This window comes from Neolamprologus multifasciatus, chromosome 13 (genome assembly GCF_963576455.1).
Source record: "Neolamprologus multifasciatus chromosome 13, fNeoMul1.2, whole genome shotgun sequence".
Classification (NCBI taxonomy): Eukaryota; Metazoa; Chordata; class Actinopteri; order Cichliformes; family Cichlidae; genus Neolamprologus; species Neolamprologus multifasciatus.
In genome coordinates, this window is record NC_140451.1 from 27,590,819 (window position 1) to 27,609,385 (window position 18,567).

Sequence of the window (18,567 nt, forward strand, 5' to 3'; positions counted from 1 at the left end):
TAAGAGAAATAAATGTGAGCTGTCCAGTGGAAGGTAACTGAGCATTTTCTTGCAAAATCCAGGGTAGAACACGTTCATGTGTTTCCATCATCAGCCCAAAGAATGCCCAGAAATCCACTAAAATCTGTTAAATGATCAGGGAATTATAGTTATGTATGTGTGTGAGAGAGTGCTTTTTCGGTTTGACATCTGCACATAATGGCTTCTCTGAGAACGCACACTTTTATTCCCTGACTCACACACGCGCTCGCGCTCAGGCCAGGCTTTAGCTGCAGTCTGGAAGAGCGATTGTCCGTTTCTGTCCTGTGTGTGGTCCTAACTGACCAAAAAGAACATGGATCCAGTTAATGATTACACATCTCCACCCTTCTGTGTGCATCTGTTATTTTCTGCAAGGATCATTGAGGCGATGTCAGCGGTGTTTTTGATAGAAAACATGCTCAGTTCAGTCTTCTGCATTTTAAGTGAAGGGTTTGATTCTGCTTTCGTTGCTGATTTGATCTCTTCCTTCTGTCTTTCCAGGCCATAAGCAACAAAGACCAGCACAGCATCTCTTACACTCTGTCTCGAGCCCAGACGGTGGTGGTGGAGTACACCCACGACAGCAATACAGACATGTTCCAGGTAACAAGCCCCAGCTTTTATCACCGTGCCTGGAGTTTTACAACCAATTCGCAGTCCTTATTTTTTCCACTTCACTGCTCCACTCACACACATATTAAATAGAGGCTGGTAACAGAGCATCTGTGTGTTTAGTGCAGGGATTTTTGATCTTTAAAGCAGAGCCCTTGAAGGGATGCAGGAATGAGAGACATGAGGCACGCTGTGTGAGGTGAAGTGCATGATGTCTTTCTGAAAATAATGGGGAGTTAGTTGTTGTGGTTTGGCCCGCTTATCAACACAGTCAGCAGTTGGATCTGCAGCAGTGGAATTGACACATAGACACTTAAGATACTTTGAAACCTCAGTCCTGATTACAGCAAACTGCTTCCAAATTTGTACCTCTTGTAATAACGCACCCTTTATTTCAATGTGCACCATAAATAAAGGGCCACAAATGGACTTGGTAATGCTAAGAAAAAAAAAGCCTCTTTGAAAAACAATATCAAAGTACTTCACTTATAGTTGTTTGTGTACTAAAACAGGTTCAGCATCTTCATAATGTGCCATATCTCAAAGTATAAACCAGCTTTTTGAGCTTTATCCATATCAAGTCACCAATAAAAAGGGATCAAAGCTGAATTTTAGTTAATAAAAAAATAGCACAAAAGCATCACCAGAGTTTTGTTTTCTATACAAAAATCTTCTGTATAGTCCACATCCCCCTGGATGAGCCACAGTTTGAGAACCACTGGTGTATACAAATGTAAATGTAGAAATGTTTTTAATTTAAAAAAAAGGCCCTTAATGTAACACCTCTCCATGAATCGCCACCTTATCGTGGTGGAGGGGTTTGCGTGCCCGTGTGATCCCAGGAGCTAAGTTGTCGGGGGCAACTTGCCCCTGGTAGGGTCTCCCAAGGCAAATTGGTCCTGGGTGAGGGGCCAGACTAAGTGCGATTCAAAAAAAGAAAAGCAAAAACAACAAAAACAAAAACAAAAAACGTAGAAGTACTGCCCAGATTAGGAAACTACCCAGGAGCTTCGGTGAATGGGCTTGTTGTCAGCTCAAGCGATGTTCGACTCCACCATCCTGTCAGTTTACCACCTGCAAAAGGATCCATGGGGGTCCGGTGCTTTGTGTATTCACGGAGGTGTTGGCGGGATAATCCCTGGCGCCCTAAACTGCGCATAAGAAAAGGCAGAACTGTTCATTTATTGGCCGATCTATGAAAAAAAGAATAAGATCCCAAATGCAAGCTTGGTCATTTGAAAGGAGGAGGTTTAAGTGACGTCCTACTAGAAGGAGGCAAGTCCAGGACACATTTCTCAGTTGGCTTGGGAGCCCTTCAGTGTCCTCACCAGAAGAGGGGTAAAGGGAAGTCTGGGTGTCCCAGACATGAATAAGCAGCAGAAAACGGATGCATGCTTGGATATAAAATGATCTTTACATCAGATGGAGTTTTAATGAAATGGTAAATGTTAAAATTTCTGTTATGTTTTTTTTTTTTGCCTGATGACCTTAACTGGTGAGTCGCCTTAAGCTTGGAAAAAACAGTCTACTGCTCTGCTGGTGCTTTCAGCCATGTCACATAATGACTTCTTTCCATCTGGTGACATTAACTCTTGGAACTGACTGTGTCCTGATCTCACTGTGTTGAGTAATAAAATGAACCAATCGTGAATCATTCATCTTAGTCAGATTTGGACAAAAGATATTACTGCATCAGTAAAGTTTTTAACACAGAATTTCTCCAAAGTCATTGTGTTCTGTCTTGACTAGCACTAACACTGAGGCTTTCCTGTGTGGTGTTTATGGTACTCTGGTGACGCTATCAGGGAAGTAAAATACTCATCTTTAGGGGTTTTATGGGTTTTATACAAGTTTGCAATGCATGTGAAGCAATTCGACTCTACTTAAAAGTCTCTAGCATGTCTTTGCTCTGCGTATTGTCTGCTATTAAAGATTATCCAACTGTCTTGGCTTATGTATTTCAAATTTCCTAATGGATTCCATCCTGGAAACATTCTGCATCCATTTAGCAGTTTTTGTCTCCATTTTCTGTTATGTTTTTCATCCTACCAGCTTCCCCTGAGGTAATACATCATTATATTATCACATCGCTGAAAAGCATTGTGGGCTAATCTTTCCATCTCTCTTCTCCAGATCGGTCGATCCACAGAGAGTCCAATAGACTTTGTAGTGACGGACACAGTGGCAGGCAGCCAGAGTAATGCAGACACTCAGTCGGTCCAAAGCACCATCTCCCGCTTCGCCTGCCGCATTATGTGCCAGCGCACGCCGCCTTACACAGCGCGCATTTACGCCGCAGGCTTCGACTCTTCCAAGAGCATCTTCCTCGGGGTGAGCACTGTTTCATCTGGAGCTTCAGACACGTGTGGGCGAGTTTGTGAGAGCAAAAAGGCAGAAGGATGAGAGAAGGAAAGACTAAAGAACCACAGGACAAAGAGGAAAACAAGACATGAAAGACGTGTCGTAGAGCGTGTGCTCTCATATTATTCTAAAACCTTTAACCTGCTTTTACTTTTCCCATGTTCTTGTTTTTACTGTCCTTCTCAATTTGTCATTGTTTGACAGCAGAGGACAACAACTGATGGTGTCCTGTTAGTGCTCTTGGTGGCAACACTAAACTCACACATGCTCAGCAGAGAAAGCTCAGTCTGCTAAATATGATAGGAGGTTGGACAAAGGGCTGCTGAATGCATATGAACATCAGCGTGTTTTTTTGCTTCATTCAGGAGAAAGCTGCTAAGTGGAAGACATCTGATGGTCAGATGGACGGGTTGACCACCAACGGCGTGCTGGTGATGCACCCTCGCAACGGCTTCAGCCAGGACTCCAAACCAGGCGTCTGGAGGGAGATCTCAGTCTGCGGCAACGTCTTCACCTTGCGAGAAACGCGCTCAGCACAGCAGCGGGGAAAGATGGTAGGAACACAAGCAAAACTGTTAACTTTTTTTCCATAGGTGTATCTACTTAAAATTTCATACAAGTTTGAATCTCGCTGACCCTGAGGTCAGGTTTTTCTGAAAAAATATATACAATAGGTGTGTTTACTAGGAAGCTGAGGGGAAGCGCTGGTGGATGCCAACATTTTTGACACTGTCACTGTCAGCTTGGTCTCCACTAACTCCTAGCAACCTGTGCCAATTAAGGAAGTTAGTGCCACGCTTTGTCACCAAAAATAGTCAATTCTGGCCAAAAGTCAAAGGAGCTTGCAAAGAAAAGCGTCTGGACGTTTCACCTCTCATCCGAGAAGCTTCTTCAGTTCTAGGGTCAAATGGTGTTTGACCAGGGTTTCGGGTGAGCTCATTGTGAACACTGAGCTCACCCGAAACCCTGGCTGATTGGGACCCGCACCCAGTTTCACACCTTGGCTCAGGCGATTAGAGGATCATCATGGGGTCCTTTTGTCCCTCTGTGGGGGGATACTCCCACTAGGTTTAAATCTGGGACTCTCCACCATTTGACCTTAGAACTGAAGAAGCTTCTCGGATGAGAGGTGAAACGTCTTCAAGCAACTTAAAGAAGTCCAGACGCTTTTCTTTGCAAGCTCCTTTGACTACAATGACCTGGATGACTGAGAACCTTCACAGACATTCTGGCCAAAAGTTATGAGTTCCTGCATATTTCCACTTTTTTAAAGTTGTCAGGAAATAGTCACAGAAATTAGTAAAATAAGGTTAAAAGAAGAAACTCTCAGGAGCACAAGGGGGGACAGTCCAGATATGAAGGGTGAGGAAAAGTAGCGAGTTCTAAAAGTTGCATAATTGTTGCACAAACATCATCACACGTTCAGTGATTATTAGCATCTAAATGTTAATGTTTATTTTGATTTGAGCATTTTAACCTGTTTTAATCGCTGCTAAAAAATGCATGAAAACCTTGAAATGCACAGTTCTTGGTCTTTGCTTTTTTAGAGGTAATTTTTTCTTCTACAATCACAAATATTGTGATTTTCTTGCAGAACTGCTGTATCGCGATGCCACAGTTATCGCGGGATATGTATCACGAGTTACTGTGATTAAAATGATGCATTTTCAGTCTCTCTGCTCCGTGGCAATCAGTTAACCGCAAAACATATTTCCCTCGCACACATTCCATCACAGCATCTCATACTTCATCACAATCGCATAGCAGCGCTGTCACTCAGGCAGCAGGAGGTCAGTCAGAGCATAACACCCACCAGGAGGTCACTGGGATGCTATCTCCATGGCAGCAGGCCCTCCTGTCGAAGCTGTTTGTAACAAGACCATGTAAGGGATCCTCCTGCTGACGTCACAGTCTCCCAGCCAGTCGCGGCGCCGTCTGCGTCTCATCAGTGTGGACAGTTGTCTGATTGGATTTACGAGGCTGTTGGGATGTTTCATTAGGTCTTTGTTTCTTCTCCTCTTCCTCCTCCTCTCCACAAGATGTATATCATCAGCCACGCGCACACAGTCAGCAGCCGTAATATTAATCCATCCCTTTATCGAGTGTCCCACCTGCTCTCAAGTCTTTCCACAAATTAACAGCTCCCTTATCTCCACCTGCCCTTTCCCATCCACACACTTACCAGTGTTATCCACCTCTACAGCATCCACTCGTTATTTCACAGCTGATTGATCTTTTGTATTGCCAGCTGCGGGACAGCACATATTTTCATTATGCACGGTAACAAAGCGTGATGGTGTTTAAACCGTCTGCACATACGAGTGGTTACTGCTCAGGTGGAGTCGTCTTTCATTGTCAGCGTCGCTACAGTTGGGGTAACATCACTACACAAGATGAAAGGCTGTGAGACTTTACTACAAAGATAACTTGTGCTTTCTTAAAACATGTTTCTTTAACATGGGACTACAACAAGAAGCCTTAACTCTAAAGAGGATGTTGGAGCCCTGGTTTGAAATATTACACCCATTGTTGTTTTGTTGTATGTGCTATTACACAGAGATACAGAAAAAGAAAAACATGAATTGAATTTTAAAATAATAAGAAAATAATAATAATAATAATTTTTAAAAAATTAAAAATTATAATAATAATTTAAAAAAAATAAAATATATATATATATATATATATATATATATATATATATATATATATATATATATATATATATATATATATACCTTAAGTTTGAGTTATTAAACCCCACTTAGATGAAATATTTTTCTTTTATTTAAAGTCCTAAACAGGCCAAAACCTGTTTAGCAGAGAGCAAATCTTGATTGTTGAGACTAGAATTTAATGACTAAATACATGTGTGCTTTTATAAGTCATTTATTCTGTTTTGGCCTTTGATGAATAATGTGAAACCAAAAGAGAGAAATGAAATCTTGTGTCACGATGAAACTGAAATAAACCTGCTCAATGCATTTTTGTGCCTCCAGTCACATCTCTGCATGAAGCAATAAAAACACTCCGTCAACTGCCATTGTTACTCAGCAGTGACTTCATGCAGTCCCTAGCTAAATAAATGAGGAAATAGACCTAACATGAATTTTGATTTTGGGCATCAGGGAATAAAATGTAGCGAAAAAATCTGATAATAAGTGCTTTAAAAGTTTTGCGACTCTGATTCGGGATGAGGTTTAAAAAGCTTGTCTTTGTTGCCAGGTCTTCTTAGCCAAAAATAAGACATAACGCACACTTCTCGATATCTTTACTACAATAAAGTGTAGATGGGAATCACTACAACAACATGATTGTCTTAAATGCTTCCTGGACTGGATCTTTTTGTGGCAGGAGCAGCACACCCTCCATATTTAAAGTTAAGGGATCAGATTTCTGTTCAGGGTTAAACTGCTTAGAAACCTTCCAGCAGATGTCATTTCAGTCCAGTTAGATGTTGGTTTGTATTCACTCGATATCAAAACTAGAATTAAAAACTGAGTGTTGGACTCATCCAACAACCTTAAATCATTAAACAACAACATTATTTTTGACCAAAAAGGGTGAAAACTGAACATCTTACTGGCTTCTAATAGTGTGTACCTCAACTCTCAAGTACACTTCTCTTAATGAGAGAACTGCTCTGCCGTAGAGGACGCTGACACATGAAGGACATTGTGATTGAATAGTCTTGAATAAATTGGCTCAGCACGTTTGCCAAAAGCCCCTGAGTTGTTGGTTTAATGTTTAGCTCCACGGTGTGTAATCTTTAAATGACATGATGGGGATAAAGATTCATCAGAAGCATTTTTGGTAGCTTTTTTGCGTTGTTACTGTGAGGTGAAGATGAAACGTGCACACGTTTGTTTCAGTTATTGGGTGGATTGAGTCAGCCTTTACCAGCAGGGCAGCTGGTTTGCCCTTCTGTTTGACATAATTAGGAATATCTTACAGTGCAGTCTACACACACGCACACACACATATACAGTGGGGCAAAAAAGTATTTAGTCAGCCACCGATTGTGCAAGTTCCCCCACTTAAAATGATGACAGAGGTCAGTAATTTGCACCAGAGGTACACTTCAACTGTGAGAGACAGAATGTGAAAAAAAAATCCATGAATTCACATGGTAGGATTTGTAAAGAATTTATTCGTAAATCAGGGTGGAAAATAAGTATTTGGTCACCTCAAACAAGGAAAATCCCTGGCTCTCACAGACCTGTAACGTCTTCTATAAGAAGCTTTTCTGTCCCCCACTCGTTACCTGTATGAATGGCACCTGTTTGACCTCATCATCTGTATAAAAGACACCTGTCCACAGCCTCAACCAGTCAGACTCCAAACTCCGCCATGGCCAAGACCAAAGAGCTTTCGAAGGACACCAGGAAAAGAATTGTAGACCTGCACCAGACTGGGAAGAGTGAATCTACAATAGGCAAGCAGCTTGGTGTGAAAAAATCAACTGTGGGAGCAATCATCAGAAAATGGAAGACATACAAGACCACTGATAATCTCCCTCGATCTGGGGCTCCACGCAAGATCTCATCCCGTGGGGTCAAAATGATCATGAGAACGGTGAGCAAAGATCCCAGAACCACACGGGGGGACCTGGTGAATGACCTGCAGAGAGCTGGGACCAAAGTAACAAAGGTCACCATCAGTAACACACTACAACGGCAGGGAATCAAATCCCGCAGTGCCAGACGTGTTCCGCTGCTGAAGCCAGTGCATGTCCAGGCCCGTCTGAAGTTTGCCAGAGAGCACATGGATGATACAGCAGAGGATTGGGAGAATGTCATGTGGTCAGATGAAACCAAAGTAGAACTTTTTGGTATAAACTCAACTCGTCGTGTTTGGAGGAAGAAGAATACTGAGTTGCATCCCAAGAACACCATACCTACTGTGAAGCATGGGGGTGGAAACATCATGCTATGGGGCTGTTTTTCTGCCAAGGGGACAGGACGACTGATCCGTGTTAAGGACAGAATGAATGGGGCCAAGTATCGTGAGATTTTGAGCCAAAACCTCCTTCCATCAGTGAGAACTTTGAAGATGAAACGAGGCTGGGTCTTCCAACATGACAATGATCCAAAACACACCGCCCGGGCAACAAAGAAGTGGCTCCGTAAGAAGCATTTGAAAGTCCTGGAGTGGCCTAGCCAGTCTCCAGACCTCAACCCCATAGAAAATCTGTGGCGGGAGTTGAAAGTCCGTGTTGCTCGGCGACAGCCCCAAAACATCACTGCTCTTGAGAAGATCTGCATGGAGGAATGGGCCAAAATACCAGCTACTGTGTGTGCAAACCTGGTAAAGACCTATAGTAAACGTTTGACCTCTGTTATTGCCAACAAAGGTTATGTTACAAAGTATTGAGTTGTATTTTTGTTATTGACCAAATACTTATTTTCCACCCTGATTTACGAATAAATTCTTTACAAATCCTACCATGTGAATTCATGGATTTTTTTTTCACATTCTGTCTCTCACAGTTGAAGTGTACCTCTGGTGCAAATTACTGACCTCTGTCATCATTTTAAGTGGGGGAACTTGCACAATCGGTGGCTGACTAAATACTTTTTTGCCCCACTGTAACAGTGGGTTGTAGTGGGGGGTAGTGTTGCTGTGGGGGGTGAGGGATGACAAATGATCGGAGTGCAGTGTCTGAGCTCCTGCTGCTTTAATACAAGCTTTTGTCCTGATAATTTAATGGTTTCAGTGTAATTAAATTAAACTCTGAGAGGAGGTGAGAGGATCTCGATGTTTACATGGACGAGGGCCCTTATGTCATTAAGCTTGAGCATGATTATACACTGAGGAGTAGGGATGGGTATCGTTTTATCTGATACTGGTGCCAAACCGGTACTTTTGAAACGGTGCCGGTGCTTAAACGGTGCTCAAACCTGTGCTTAAAGAATGGAAAACACAAAATTGGTCCAAAAACCTCTCATGTTCAGCTGTTTTTTTTGTAAAAAGATAACAATGTTAGCCTTTTCTGCAGCTATGGGGCATATATGGTATCACTCTTGGCTGGAAGCAGTGCTTAAACAATGGAAAAAACACAAACTTTGTCCAAAAACCTCTCATGTTTAGCTGTTTTCCACTTTTTCTTTGGTCATTTTAGCCTTTTTGGCCAGGGTGAAGGGAGCATCTGCCATCAAACAAGAAGACAGCTGCATGTAACTATGATGGTGTTTGCTAGTTCACCTTACATGCATTAATGTAATAACGTGGTTAGCCTACTCAACGTAAATTATACACGAACAACATTAAGCTACTCACGCAGAGAAGAACGGCTGCTGCTGCATCATCATCCGTCATCATTTCTGCTACACTGGCAGGGCTAGGGGCCAGGACTCTCCTCTTCGGGTTTTGGGGGATGTTGCTAATTCCGGGTCCGATAACAGGCACCACACCCACAGTAGATGTGCACGGTGTGAGGTCTCGCAGCAAGCTATCAAATACAGCGCATTTCTCGGCTTTTAAAAAAACGCTATGCGTCGCCGGGTGTTTCATCGGATTTGAGGTGTTACTTCCTTTGACAGTATCAGCTTAAAGCACTTGTTGCAGGCTGCTGAGTTTGCATATTTTGCTGTGAAGTACAGCCAGACTTTTGACCGCTTCGCCTTGGGCATTTTTAATCTGTAGCTCTGCTGTAAAAGAACGTACGTACCTGGACCCGCCTACTATCCTCGGGAACGTAAAATGATTGGCTAGAATCTAAAGTGTATGACATCTCAGGAAAAAAATAAAGCACCGAAATGTGCGCTGCTTTTCGGTCTGGTTACTACCGTTTATGACAGAACCGGTGCCATGATACCGGTACCCATCCCTACTGAGGAGACAAATACTTCTTTAAACTGTCTTTTTAAGTGGGTTAGAAGAAGCTACCTTATGGTAGGGTTTGCTTAACCTTCTGCACTCTTACCTGTTCCAGCTGAAAAGAAGGAAAGGAAAACGAAACAATGCCTCAAAATGAATAAAAGGCAGCGCTATGCGATTCAGTCTCAGAATGAATGACTATAACGAGTTTGTCCTGCTTTTAACTCTATTCCATCAGACGTCACTCTACTGTGTTCAGATTGGGCAGTTTGAAGGCTATATTATGGTCGCCGCGTGACCATAATATTGACCATTCAGGACAGAACAGATATAAACGGTGAGCTGATGGTCAGTTTCACCATTCAGTGCTAGTATTGAGGTTTCACAGTCACGTGACTACTAACCACGTTGACGGTAACTTGTCCGTCATTTATGAAAATGTATGTTCCCCAACCAGTTGGCCTCCTTAAAGTTTCTTTGGTTGCTTGCAGATTTCCGCAGTCGCCCATAGTTTCTACGGAAAACTCTGACTTGTCTAAGAAAACTCTCCAGCTGCTCTCCAAGCAGGAATGAAATTGTGTAACATGCAGTTCGCCTTCAAAGTAAAAGACGAGCATTTTGTAACGTGTTGGCTACAGCTTTTAATCTGAAGGTGAATGCAGTGCACCAGGTTAAAAAAAACTACAAAAGGTGCACAACAACCTGGCATAACACTGAACTGAGTGTGAGTTTGAACAAATGACCAAATGCCTCAAGGCTCGATCCAGTGGCTGGGGTTTTATTGTGACTTCTCCTTACTTTCCTGTCTAAAAAAATCTCCAATAAAGCTAAAAATACCATAAAAATGATGTTTAAAAACAACAACACCCATGTGTAGTTTACACCAGCAGTTGTGATGCCACTTTTGTTTTTTGCTTGGGGCTGTAATCAACCTTTATGACGGTGCAGACTTTTTCTGTCTTGCAATGAGCATGTTTGCTGTCACCATTTTGGTGTTTTGCAACCGAGTCATTGCACCGACTCAAGATGTTAGCCAACGAGGATAACCCTGGATAATCCTCTGTGAAACTTGGAATGCCCAAATAAACAAAATAGACTTAATGTTTTAATCAGTGTGATCTGAAGGGACTTGCTGAGAAAATAAATCAGGAAAGTGTCTGCTGAGGTTGAGTCAGGCGCTGCCAGGTTGGCTTTACTTTTCAGATCCAGAAGCTACATCCGGGTTTCTACTGTGCATCTTTCCTCTGTGCTTCGGTATTTCTGCATCAGACACGAAGCCAGGCTTTAATGAAAAGGGAGGACATTATCTCAGGCCATTATTGTAGTCATGTATTCCACATTGCGTTTGTTCAATAGTAAATGGCAACCGTGGCTCAGGGGGTTGGGAAGCGCATCTGTAACCGGAAGGTCGCCGGTTAAATCCCTGGGCTCTCTGTCCTGGTCGTTGTGTCCTTGGGCAAGACACTTTACCCTACCGCCTACTGGTGTTGGCCAGAGGGGCCGATGGCGCGATATGGCAGCCTCGCTTCTGTCAGTCTGATCCAGGGCAGCTGTGGCTACGACTGTAGCTTGCCTCCACCAGTGTGTGAATGTGAGAGTGAATGAATAGTGGAATTGTAAAGCGCTTTGGGTGGCTTGAAAAGCGCTATATAAATCCAATCCATTATTATTATTATATGTAGGTAAAGAGTTTCTTCAAAAAGTCTGAGTTAGCTGTGACACATTTAATAACAGAAGATCGGTTTGGTTAATTCATGAATTCGACCATGTATGTTTTTTATTTAAATCTGCTATCACCAACATTTTCTTAAATCATTGATGTAGGTATGTAGTACAGTGGTAAATATTATATCCTGATGATTGTATAATAATCTATTTTACGTTCAGTATTGCAGTTTGATGTGTTTTATCAGTGACCCTCACAGTGGTGCATATGAGACGAAACCAGCACAGAGGCATTTATTGTTAATCTGTTTGCATTTATATGTTAAAAAGAAGCCCACATACTGTAGACGTATTTGTAATGTGTATCACATTTGTGTAGGTTATTATGTTTCATCATTTAACTCGATCAGTGTTCCTCTGGATAAAAGTAGAGTGTGTTACTTTACTGGGCAGATGTGATTCTGTGTTATTGCCGAACAAGGGCATTACTGACATAAATAACGACATACGTGAAGGTTACAGACCAGGAGGGACACATGAGCCAGCGGTGATGTAATGCTGCAGCTATGTAAATCTGTTCACCCTGAATCACATGGTGACCTCAGTGTCAGTGTTAGGGTGACTGATGGCATCAAAACACCTGGGAGCTGACTTCACCCTCATCTCTGTGTCACTTATTGTATCACTTTCCCGCCCTTTCTCTTTCTCTCTTTTTTTCTGTTTGTCTCCTGTTTTGTTTTTTCACACTGCCCTCACCCTGGTGTCCTCTGGTTATCTCAACATGGAATTTCCCATCCTGTCTGATCTTACACAGCCAATCCGAGCACTTACTTCAAGACTGTACTTCACCAAAATTTCCACCAGTTCTCTGTCCTGCCCCGTCTGCCACCGTCATTTCAATTCTCATGTCTCCAGCTGTGAGTCCCGTGCTTCCCTCCCTGAAACCCACATCTGTCAGAGGGAGACATGTGGATATTTGTGCTACGCTGCCACCTACTGTGGTCAGACAGATCCTGCAAGCCCCGGTGTTTCATGTTTTATACTCTTCCAACCTTCAGGGTTGAGTGTATCCCAGCATGCACTGGGTTAGAGGCGTGGCACTCAGGAGAGGTCACTGAATGCAAAGGCTCCAATGACTAAAATAAAACCAGCTGTATTTGGAAAAGGTTAAATTCTTCCTGCAGAGTGCACAAAGACTAAAACCTAACAAACACGTTTTAATGTTTTTTTTTTTAAAAATTATATAAAATTTCACGTGTTTCACAGGATATTTGAATCATGAGTGTACCTGCTGTCAGAAAAGTCGAATTTCAGAATGTGAAATCTTTTGTAGCTATAGCGAGTAAAGTACTAGGTTGCTACAACCATACGATAAAATGACAATAAAAACAAATGAAATCAGTGAACACGACTTGTTCAAAGGTGAGAATTTTCAGTAAACTTCAGTGTGGATTTGCATTTGCACGGACCACGACAACTTTTTTAATTTACCGAAAAATAGAAAAGCTAACTATTGGGAATTTTTTTCCCCACAGATCCTTAAGTGTTCAGTTTATTTTTAAAGTATAGGCTCACTGCAATGCAGTAGTTTACACTGTCACCAAAATTGTTGGTTTAAACCTCCCGTTCTTCTCCAAAGACACACATTAGTGGTGTTTTTGAATTGGTCGTCGGTGTGGTTGTCTGTCTCTGTGGTTGCTTGGTAGTTGACCGGCAGCCAGTCCAGGGTGAAGAATTTGGTTCGATATTTAAGGGTCATAAAATATGCTAAAGAGTTAACTTTTACTTTTGTGTGCTCATTTTGTGTCTCATTTGTTACTGAATCTGGGACAATTGAGACCATTCAGGATTTTTTATTGGACTTGCTCAGGGAGGCCGAGAACCAATAGCACTTCATCATCTTGCCGCTCCTACCTAATCAGCTCCTGTCGGACATAATGCTGTAGGCTTTCGGTGTCATTAAGGTCTTCTGTGCACAATAAATCATCACCTTTCCGCTTTTTTTTGTTTAGCTTTAAGAAAAAGTTGTTGAAAGCAAGTTTTTTTTCTTACCTGGGGGTGAAAATCTCAGTTTTGTCTAATTTTGACTCTTTGTATAACCTGCTACTCTTCCTCTGTCTTTCAGGTAGAGACGGAGAGTCAGGAGCTCGTTGACGGCTCCCTTATTGACCTCTGCGGCGCCACCCTGTTGTGGCGCACTGCTGAAGGCCTGGCCCGCACTCCCACCCTGAAACACCTGGAGGCGCTGCGGCAGGAGATCAACGCGGCCCGCCCGCAATGTCCCGTGGGCTTCAACACGTTGGCCTTTCCCTCAATGCGTCGCAAAGACACACCTGACGAGAAGCAGCCCTGGGTCTACCTCCAGTGCGGTCACGTGCACGGCTACCACAACTGGGGCAACCACCGCGAGGAGAGGGAGGGCCGGGAGGGCCGCCTCAGGGAGTGTCCCATGTGCAGAACCAAAGGGCCGTACGTGGCGCTGTGGCTGGGCTGCGAGGCGGGCTTTTACGTGGACGCGGCCCCGCCCACTCACGCCTTTAACCCCTGCGGTCACGTTTGTTCGGAGAAGACTGCGGCCTTCTGGAGTCAGATCCCGCTTCCTCACGGCACACACACCTTCCACGCCGCCTGCCCCTTCTGCGCCCAGCAGCTAAGCGGCGAGCAGGGCTACGTCAGACTCATCTTCCAGGGACCCCTTGACTAACGGCGGGAACTTCCCAGCATTCTTTGGAGGTTTTATTTGGATGCTGACCCCGTATTTAACACGGGGACCTTCCCAGATCTGTTTTTTTCTGGACTTTTTGTCTCTCTCTCATTTTTAAGTGACCTTTGTATTGCTTTTTCATGAATGACGACAAAGATTTCTATATTTTCACGTGAAACCAGAGACAGAAAAACCAAACAAAGAACACTGCTCAAACCTTTTTTCGCGTTTGTTTCTCAGAAAGGACTTTCAACAGTATTTATCTAAATTACTAACACACCGCAGCGCAAACCTGCGGTTTTATTCATGTTTATTGTTGCATTATACATCTGTGTACATCTCTTAGAGCTAATTTAAACAAAGATGTTTATTTATGGCCCTGGAGCATCGCTTCATCCTTTATCTGTCAGATAACTTCAATACTATTAAGCGTTTTATTTTGAAACTTCAGTATATTGTTAACCAGATATAAAGTTTTAGGTGTGTTCTGAGGGTTTTGTTCTGTCTCTCTCTGCCTTGTTCACCACTCAGATCTGTCATATTTATACACCCCGTCCTCTCACGTTGTGTGTTTAAACCCTTCAGTTATTCTTCTATCTCATTAGCCATCACCGCAGCCTTTTTTCCCTTGCAAAGCAATAGATCTGGAACTGAAACCTCCTAAAGCATTATGGGAAACCGAGTCTTCTAGGCATCTTTGCAAATGGCCTGAATGACTGCTCCCTCCCTTTAAAGTGAAATATCTTTGTGGGTAAGTGAGTGAATCTCTACGCAGCCATGTAGCTAATGTTATACTTTACACAAACACACACACACTTGCAGACACACACGCTGACCAGACCAGAGGGGTGCACTGCAAACCAAGATTAGTGGATCAGCGAGGTATCTTTATCCTCAAGTCAGACTTTAAGTCACAAAGATGGCTAGATCACATGGTACGTTATGCTGGTGACATAATCTGCTCCAGACTACGTTAGGTGTAATGTTTTGAAGGAAGGAGTACCTTTTAATAAAACTGGTGAAGGAAGACGTGCAAAATGTGTTGCATTGTCATTGGGAGATCTTGCATTCAGCTGGTGATGCAGGACTTGTATAAATAGTAATTTTATGCTTGACCTGAAAGCATATGGGGGGCATATATGACCTGAAACCAGCAACTGAGCCCATTAAGGTATCAGGAAAGTGTTGACTTCAATACAACCAGAAAGTGTTCTTGTAAACAGAGGAGTCGCCCCCTGCTGGCTACCTAAATGAATGCAGGCATACGGTTTTCAGCCATCTTTTACAGTGAATATGGTTAGAAGTGAGGCAGACTGTATTATTGAAGAAAGCCTGGCGGCCACATTGACCTTGCTTCTCAGCACACCCCTCTGGTCAGATGCTTTTCATGTGTGGACAGTGTCTGGTTTATTCTGTGTGATAACTGGGATGTCTGAGGCACACCTGCACAGTCAAAGCAAGATCACTACTGTGCCAGATCCTGTACGGTTTTCTGATCGGTATTAGTATTGAGCTCCGAATGTATTAGACGTCCTTTTGACAGCATTGCACTCACGCCAGTATTTTAAAATCCTTTTCTTGTCACGTGCCCTACTGGAGGCTGGAAAAAATCGACGCACTATTTGTTCAGCTAGACCTAAAAGTATGCAAACCGAGGCAGTTGAAGTCATTTCAGCAGGTTTCTCCTCCTCTCGTGTGAATCGTCACAGTGCAGGAAGTCCCATCTGTCTTACGCATCGAGTGAGCAACAAAAAGCAGGAGATACAAACACATCTGCTGTGGTTTGACTCAGGTTTGACACAAGCACACACACACGCACGGCTTTAAGCTTCACAATTCTCTTTATGCACGCGTGTGCGCTCATTAGGGCTTCGTGTTAACTTGTGCTTTCCAAACAAGGTCGAGCTTCAGATATCAGGGCTGCTCTTAGTTATATTTTATGTTGATTAAAAACAAGAATGAGAGCTGTTAGGCTTAATTTATTAACTTTATAGTTAATATAGTAACTTGGAGAGCTATTATATATACATTTCTTTCAACATAGTGCTGAGTCATTTTAAGCCTTTATGAGAGAAAATAGAAGAGTAGAGCATAAAGTGTGAGACATGAAAGGCCTCGTTTTGTAGTTTGTTTCCGATGTAGAGCTCTGATTTAAATATAATATATTATTCGATAACCTTTTACTACATATGATGAAAACTGTCTTCCACTGATGCTTTTACTTTAAATAAGGACCTAAACAACTAACTGCACTCTATTATCTTTATATTTAAACCACATAAATGCTTAAATCTGTAAACACTTTACGCCCTGGAGTTTCTTTAATGCAGTGGTTCTTAACCTGGGTTCGATCGAACCCTAGGGGTTTGGTGAGTCGGTCTCAGGGGTTCGGCAGAGCCTCCACCGTGACATGCACGGCTCATTTTGTGCACCAATAAAAAACATATCTATGTCTTGAATTTGAAAAAAATCATATTTTATTTTTCACTAAAGAGGGGTTCAGTGAATGTGCATATGAAACTGGTGGGGTTCGGTACCTCCAACAAGGTTAAGAACCACTGCTTTAATGGGACTTAATCTGAGGAAAGAAGTTTTTCTCTGCTGACATCTTAGCTTCAGGATGGACGAGTTAGCCAGACTTGAGACAACCAGGTTCAAGATAAACACAGTGGAAAAGCCGCACAATGATGCCTCTTTATTTTTATTAATTTCGTATTGATTCATTGGAAGCGGATAACAAACTGCTTCAGAACTTATCACAGAAACTAAATGTGAACAATAACTGCATGTTCAAACTAAGTGTAGAGCTTTTTAAGGAGAGATTTTTGTTTCAGCTCCAGTGCAACTCCAGTGTTAGTTATGTGTGATTAGTTATTTAATATCTGCCCGCCAACCCGTCTGATAATCCTTTGACTGAAGAGTAAACGACGTTTAAACGTGACCTTAAACTTGAGATTTGATTCTTCTAATAACATCAGACTTGCACTAAACCACAAATATTTTTCATTTTTCTTGTCTAAACGTTTCTTTTTAAAAGTCGCAGCACTACAGATGCTCCAGATTAGGTTCTCTTAAAGTAGCTTTGCATGAGTCACAGTTTAAAATAATCCTTCTTTTACTGTGCCTTGGTTCCTCCCATCAGTTCGTCCTCTGCATGAAACAAGCAGTTTTATCCTTTTTTTTTTAAATTTAAGCCAACTTTCTTCTGATTGGCTATGCAAACAACAGGTGGGATGTCAGCTCTGAATGACATCATACGGAGCTAAAAGTCAGAGGGGAAAAAAAATAATCTGAAACTAGTTTGAAGCTCTGCCTCGAAAACAACGAAAAGCAGAGATGCAAAATAACCGAATCCAACTCCGTCTGCTGAGGAAGACTGTGTGCTGTGATCAAAAGCTCAGGATGAGCTACTATAGATCATTTATCAGATGCTGTTTGAAAAGTTAATGCTGACCTTGGAGACCACTGTCCTGATATTTGGAGCTTTATGTGAAAGCACAGATTCTCCTGCTGCACACATCTGTAACATCGCTGCTGTTCGCCCACTTCGCTCGAATGAGACACACACTCAAACTGTAGAAACCTCCGGAAAACGAAGCAGCTTTACTAACCAGTCACTTCCAAACTGTTCACACAGAGCCTCAGGTCTGCGTGGACACACTCGTATCTGCAGGTAAAAGTAGTGCGTGTGAGTGCGAAGCTGTAATTTATACGTTCGTGTTGATTGTATGTGTGCAGTTTGTATGTGCGTTCGTGTGTCCACACATTAAGTAGCTCTCCAGATAATGTCCATCAGTATCCTCAGAGTGCAACACACTAACTCACCTCAGGGAGAAAATACGAATATGAATCTCACACACACACACAAACACGCACACACACAGCTAAGGTCTACTGAGGATACCTCACGAGTTAGAAGTCAAATCTGGATTCAGATGTGCGTCCTGCCTCTCTAACCCAGTCTTCTTTCATGGATTAAGTGTGTGATTTTTAAGGGCTTCCCTCCGTCTCTGTACTGTTTCTCTACATGAACACAGGCCCTCCACTCGCTCTTCCTCCTCTCCTGTTCGGAGTGTATTTGTGCTTGTAAAAGGCGAAAGCAATGAATGTTTCCAGCAAACACTTTTTTGTAAACGACTTTAAACAATAAAGTGTAAAAGTGACACATTTCACCGCGTGCTGGGTTTTATTTGCATCGTCAGTGCAAAGTTATTATTAAACAAAATTTAAGTGAACTGAAACAAAAACTACGGTTTACACAACAAGTTAATAGAAGTGAGAGGAAATAGCTCGAACAGATTTACCTGTTGATTCTACACAAGTCTCATTTTTGTTCTATTGACTTTGAATCAACTCTTAAATAGATACATTTAGGTAGTCTTTCA

At 42.4% G+C, this 18,567-nt stretch overlaps 1 protein-coding gene and 1 long non-coding RNA gene across 4 annotated transcripts in view; both read left to right on the forward strand.

The window, feature by feature from the left end:
- peli1b (pellino E3 ubiquitin protein ligase 1b) overlaps window positions 1-18,350 on the forward strand; it is a 61,084-nt gene extending 42,734 nt beyond the window's left edge. For all 3 annotated transcript variants that reach the window (XM_085183566.1, XM_085183565.1, XM_085183564.1), the window contains 4 exons: window positions 523-624; window positions 2,767-2,964; window positions 3,360-3,548; window positions 13,604-18,350. In XM_085183566.1, coding sequence (XP_085039692.1) covers window positions 523-624; window positions 2,767-2,964; window positions 3,360-3,548; window positions 13,604-14,182 — 1,068 coding nt within the window. In that variant the 3' untranslated portion in view covers window positions 14,183-18,350. The remainder of the gene's footprint in view (window positions 1-522; window positions 625-2,766; window positions 2,965-3,359; window positions 3,549-13,603) is intronic.
- On the forward strand, window positions 6,865-10,069 carry LOC146505713 (uncharacterized). The gene is made up of 2 exons (XR_014877750.1): window positions 6,865-6,981; window positions 8,590-10,069. It is a non-coding gene; the product is annotated as an uncharacterized LOC146505713 (long non-coding RNA).
- Window positions 18,351-18,567: the final 217 nt, after the last annotated feature.